Source organism: Charadrius vociferus, unplaced genomic scaffold, assembly GCF_000708025.1.
Source record: "Charadrius vociferus isolate BGI_N301 unplaced genomic scaffold, ASM70802v2 scaffold55, whole genome shotgun sequence".
Lineage (NCBI taxonomy): Eukaryota > Metazoa > Chordata > Aves > Charadriiformes > Charadriidae > Charadrius > Charadrius vociferus.
This window is the reverse complement of record NW_009648444.1, coordinates 1,394,478-1,400,573: the sequence shown is the minus strand read 5'-3', so window position 1 is coordinate 1,400,573 and position 6,096 is coordinate 1,394,478. Positions and strand designations below refer to the sequence as shown.

The following is a 6,096-nucleotide window of genomic DNA, read 5'->3' as shown; positions in this document are numbered from 1 at the left end:
AGAGTGGGGGTGTTAGTGCCCTGCGGCCTGGCGGGAGCGGGGTGCTGGGACAGGAGAAGGCTCCGGTCAGGGCCTGGAGTGTGATTAGTTCGGTTCGTTTTCCGATGGAGTGTGGGGACAGCGCTGGGTTCGCTCCAGCTTTTTTTTTTTCCCCAGCGTCACCAACGAAACTTGCGTTGACTAGAAAACACGAAGCTGGTAAAGCTTTAAACAATTTTCTAGGGGAGCATGACATCATACAGGCGAGACCGGGATGTTGAACTGCGTTGAAATTAGTTCGGATGAATCTTCATTGCAAGTCACACTCCGTCCACTGTCATATGTTTTGTTATTTATTTTTATTTTTTATGTAGTTGTGTCGGCTGTCATTGATAAGGAAATGCTCTAATGTTGTTAATACTAATACAGAAGGAGCAGCTGCTGATGCAGATGTAGCTTGGTGCGTCGGTGCAGGTGATGCTGTGGTATGTGAGCTTCCATGTGGACATTGAGCCCTTAAACTAGTGCTGCTTTGTTTTTGACTAATTTAGGTGTAAAAAATGGTTCAGCGCCTGACCTACCGCCGTAGGTTGTCCTACAACACAGCTTCCAACAAGACCAGACTGTAAGTAAGATGTATTTTCTAAGAAAACTTAATTTTTTAGAAAACTAAGTTTAAGTTTTGATTGTTACATTAACAGAGTATTTTTCTTCCATGTTTAGGTCCCGAACACCCGGGAACAGGATTGTTTACCTTTACACCAAGAAGGTAGGGAAGGCACCAAAGTCGGCATGTGGTATATGCCCAGGAAGACTTCGTGGTGTAAGTATTAGCCTTACTGACATAACATTTTTTTTTTTTACAGCAATTGTGGTTTTTTCATTTAAAAGAGCCTGTTGAAGTAATATGCCTGTTTCTTGGTAAATTCTTGTTGGAAAAACTTTCTTCTTTAAAAATATTCTTATCTGAATTTTCTAGTCGTAAAACCAGCTTTGAAAGCTTAAAGAGTAAATGCTTTTTTTAATGCTTGTGGTTCTCGTTGCTGTTATATCTGAACTTGTTCTGTAAGTTGTAACTGGCTGAAATTTTTAGAGTTAGACTAAAAAGATTCTGTAGGAGTTTTAAAAGTCTAAATTGGACCTGTTAGGTAGGCTTTAAAAAAAGCCACATAAACCAAGTTTGACTTTCAGTTTTAGAAAAAAGGAATGAGTGTTTTTAACATGATATTTTTCTCCAAAATATGTTTTTGGTGTAATGCCATTGCTCTTAACTGTGATAGGAATGTTTGAGTAATATCTATGAGCAGTTCCTATACTTAGGAAAACAATCTATTTTAGAAACAGTTTTTTTTTAATGATGAGTCTATCAGCGAACCCCTGTGGTAGAATGAGAAGATCAGCTTAGGAATGCTGAAGATGGCATGTACAACAAACTGTGACTTCAGTCATTTTTTTGCATCTTGAATAATCAACTTCAGGTGGTGCTGCTTTTCTAAAATATCAAAGTGAATTTTCTAAATGTGGCTGTTATCCAAAATTACTCTCTTAGGACACACTTCTCATTTTTACTTTCTGTAGGTTCGTGCTGTGCGTCCTAAAGTTCTTATGAGGCTGTCAAAAACGAAGAAGCATGTTAGCAGAGCCTATGGTGGTTCCATGTGTGCTAAGTGTGTCCGCGACAGGTAAGCTTACAGAAAGCTAACTTTTTTCTTGAGGTTACTTCATATGAGATTTTTGCATCTCACCATTTTCATAATGTGGGCCAAAATTTTGAAGATTCTTGTCGGACATTGGCGTAGTAAAATGGAGGGGGTGAGGATGGGGCACGTGAGCAGTGATGTGTCCTATTTTTGCCCCTTGGATTTGAGCTAGTTACTGCATGTGGAGCTCCTTTGTAGAGAGTTTATCTTCATGATTTCTTACTGCAGTGTTGCTTTGGTGCTAAACAGTCTGCTCGTTCTGGATTTTTATTTTATATTCAGCCCCCGTAGTAAAGATGTTTCTTCTTTTGCCTTATGCAAAGATACTAGTGTAAGATCAGTTGAGCTTTGGGCTTATTTGTGCTGTTTTGGGATTCAAAGATATTACTTGATTGCATATTAAGCATCTTTTTGTGGTTAACGTTTAAGATGGCCTTTGCTAGGCTTCACTGGATTCAATTTTATTGGGTAACAATTTGTTGTGGTTAACCCCAGCTGGCAGCCTGGACCATGCAGCGGTTCACTTACTCCTCTTCCCTCCCAGTGGGATAGCGGAGGAGATTCAGGGAAAAAAGGAAACCTCGTGGGTTGAGATAGAGGCAGTTTAATAGAACAGTAATGAAAGAAAAGATAATAATAAGGATAAAAGAGTATAGAAAATAAGTGATGCAATACCGTTGCTCACTACCTGATGATCGATTGCCCAGCCCATCCCAAGCAGCAATTGTGAATTCCTGCCCCCTTGCCAACTCTCATTTACATACTGAGCATAATGTCTGTGGTATGGAATATTCTTTTGGCCAGCTTGTCCTGTCTGTGCTCCCTCTCAGCTTCTATGGGAAGCTAAAAAATTCCTTGAATTAGTATTAAGCATTCCTTAGTAACAACTAAAAGAATATGCGTTACCAACACTATTCTTGTACTAAATCCAAAACACAGCAGCTACTAGGAAGAAAATTAACTCTATCCCAGCTGAAACCAGGACACAACTGCATGTCCTATAGTTCCTTAGCAAGTTTGAGGAGAAAATGTGTATTACAAAGAATGTCATCACTATGAATGATAATCAAAGCAGATCTCTGGAGTCAGCAGTCTAATGCTAGGGTTTTTTATCTGTAGTGCAAATCTTACCAGCGTTGGTGTTTTTTTTTTCCTTGTGTGAATTCTAAGTTAAATCGCATTAGGTGCCACTGAAGACGAGGTTGTTACAGCTGCAGATTCATAGCATAACTTTTATGTATTAAAAGCCATTTTTTTTCTGAGCGTTTTCCCAAACACTTTGAGCTTGGTAGGTTGTTTTTAATACACGAGTATACCTTATTCTTACTCTGCCTAAACCAAAAAACAGTCACCTCCTTTCCTGTAATTGGCAGGTTTTCTCCTGCATCTGTTTCGGCATCTTTGGTATATTTTGTGTACTGCGACAGCAGCCATGTGTACCAAATGCATATGGAATGTCATTTTAATGTTTCAAGGTAGAAGAGCGTGTGGTGTATTTGTGCTTTTAACTTGAAATCATCAAATAGGCTGTTGACGTGAGTACTGTCACTTAACCCATCTGCATGGTGGCCTACCTGTCTTCCAGAAGTAATTGTATTTAGGCATGACTTGACCTGCCAGAGTTTTCTTTGTTTATATGCAGAGAAGTTTTAATCTTGAGCGGGGAACTGTTCTTGCTTTGATAACTGGACTCAAATAAGGTTTTCTGTAGCTCTAAGGAAGAGAGCTGACCACGTCTGGTCACACCAGTTCTGACCTTAAGAACAGCTAAATGAGTTTGCCGGTGAGGGGTTTTGCTTTTTGCCTTTGAAGTCGGTTAAGGTGGTAATTTTTCCAGTGTTCAGCCATCAGGTATTACCTTGGTTGCCTATAAGCCACTCGCCCTAAATTTGCAGGCACACTAGGCCTTCTTCCCCAGACTTCTATATTTATTGAATGCCACTGTCCCTGTCTTTTGATGCTGGCATCAATGGTTTCTCTTTTTATGTAATTGTGGAACAAACACCACATGTGCAGTGAATATTGGAGACGGCAAAACTGATTGTAACTTTGTCTTATTTTTGTGTTTTCACTGAAGTGGATACATGTAGTAAAGTTGTTGTTTTTCCATTGCAGGATCAAACGAGCTTTTCTTATTGAGGAGCAGAAGATCGTTGTGAAAGTGTTGAAGGCACAAGCACAGAGCCAGAAGTCAAAGTGAACCTATTTGTAGTTTCAATCCAATAAATGAAAGCTCTGCTTTTCTTGTGTCCTGTCATTCCAGGTGCTAGTAAAGCTGGTAGGAGCTGCTTCTCACAGCTTGTGTAATGCAGAATTGGGATTTGGTGCAACAAACCCCCTAAGTTGGGAGGCTGTGTTCTGTGCTGCTGGCAGACAGGGAAATCAAGCAGGTGGAAGGCAGTCCAGTTAAACAGGACTGTCTCACAGTCCTGTAGAGGGGTTGGAGTAACTTCGAGCAATGCAAATTTTTTTTTCGTGGCAGCAGCTGTGTATGATGTGATCAGAAGACTTTGCTCAGAAGAAACTTGAGAATCTCGAAAAGAAAAATGAACAAAGGGAGGCTGTGACTAAAGACTGGAAGAGAGATTGTCAGGCAAAGAAGAGTTGAACTAGTATGGGCCTATGGTAGATTTTTTTTTTTTTTTAATAGTATGTGCTGCAATTATTTTACTCAAATCTGAGAGTAGAGGGGAATAGTCTGACTTCTCAAAGCCAGTGCTGTATCCACCACATGGTTACGTACTGCTGCATCTTGATCTCCTTTAAGAAAGCTGCAGCTGTTTTGTTCTGTTTGTTAAGTGCTTCCTGGATCAGTAGTTAGAAGTACGATACAAGCAGAGCTCTGGGGCTCCAGTGGGATAGACCTTCCGTAGCTTCTAGAATTAGGTTTTAGAGTAGCAATTTAGGCCTCTGGTATTGAAACTTGAAGCAAAGTTCTGTTGGATCTTTATCAGTGAGGTAATGTAAAAGGTGCATATGGGTTTGGTTTGCTGCTTTGCTTCATTCTGTTGTGTAGAGAGAACTGTAGATGTGCTTCTCGCACTACCAGGAGTGCTTTAACACACTCGGGGTAATTCTTGCATTACCAGTGGGAGCAGTGGTATTCTTCACCCCCAGCTCTCAATTTTGGAACTTAGCATGATAGGAAGTGGGTATCTATCTTTACCAATAACAAAATTTGTGGGATTTTTTAACTATTTTTTTTTTTTCAAAAAGTAGTGAGCTCAACCACTGGAATAAAGGAGGAGGTGAAATAATTACTGAGCGTGCAGACTCACTGGGAGCAGTGAGGATTCCATTGGAAGAGGTTTCTGAGATGACTTGAGTCTGCCCAGGCTGGGGATCTGAGATGTGTGCACGTTCTTCCTCCTGACGGTATGCTCCCTGTTCACATCTCGCCTACCTCTGAAGCTTGTTGGGCTGTGCAGTCAGCCAAAAAACAGATCACAGAAGAGTGAGTTGATGGAAAGACCTGCTCTCTGGGCGTCAGCGGGCTGGTACTGTGGGTCAGCTGCCTGCTAACTCCCAGCGGTGGTGGTGGTGGTGCCTCCTGGGTTTGATGACAGGAGATGGCTGTGGTCCAGGGTAACTGACTTAACACCACGCATGGTGAAAGGAGCTCTATCTCCCTAAGAATTTCTTCACAGTGTGCCAAGTCGTTAAAATAATTCTCTCAGTATTCTCAAAATGGATAAACGTTGCAGCTAACTCATGTAGCTTTACATGTGAAGCATTTTTCTCCTCGGCTCGGGTTATGCTAAAACTTGTTCCAAAGGCGCTAGCTAATTAAAGGAGGTTCTAAGGCTAACGGTGGTACCCTGACATTTTTAGGTGTTGTTACTATAGTTAGTTTACAAGGTTAAAATTTTAGTAGTTTTTACCTTACTGTGCTAGTACAAACTTCAGGACTTTGATGTGCTGGAAAAAAGGTTTTAAAGCAGAAGGAGAAAGTAGGGCAGGCATGTCTAACCTGTCCCCAAAATGCTCTGGTTTTATATTAAAAGTTGTGAGGTTGGAGTTTTCCTTGGGGCGTTTGGAAGGGAGGCAAGATGGAGGGAGAATGCTGTTGGAATAATTGGGAGAAACATCATAAACACCTGCTGACAGGCCAATCGCAGTTGTTGGCCAAAGTGTCAGTGTAATTAGGCTCTTAATTTTTATTTTTATTTTTGTTTTTAACAGTTTGGAAAAGTCATTCTGGGAGCAGGCGGCTGCAGGGCAGGTCTGGGGTCAGTGGTGGGGGCTGCGGGTGCCCTGGGCGGTGGGTGGGAGTCTGGGTGGCCGCTGTTGCCTCTCTCCACGGGGACTACTCCATAAGCGAGGCTGGCGGCGAGCGCTGCTGTAGGCCCCCGGCGCACACGCGTGTCCGCCGCGGCGGCACCCGGCGTGGGAGGCCACGTGGCTGCCCGCCCCGGGG

The 6,096-nt window shown here is 42.1% G+C and overlaps 1 protein-coding gene across 1 annotated transcript; it reads left to right on the top strand.

Annotated features, from left to right (window-relative positions):
• Positions 1-434: 434 nt before the first annotated feature.
• On the top strand, positions 435-3,921 carry RPL34 (ribosomal protein L34). Its single transcript, XM_009885489.1, has 4 exons — positions 435-604; positions 703-802; positions 1,558-1,661; positions 3,795-3,921. The coding sequence occupies exons 1-4, from the start codon at positions 540-542 to the stop codon at positions 3,877-3,879; spliced, it is 354 nt and encodes a 117-aa protein (XP_009883791.1). The 5' UTR covers positions 435-539; the 3' UTR covers positions 3,880-3,921.
• Positions 3,922-6,096: the final 2,175 nt, after the last annotated feature.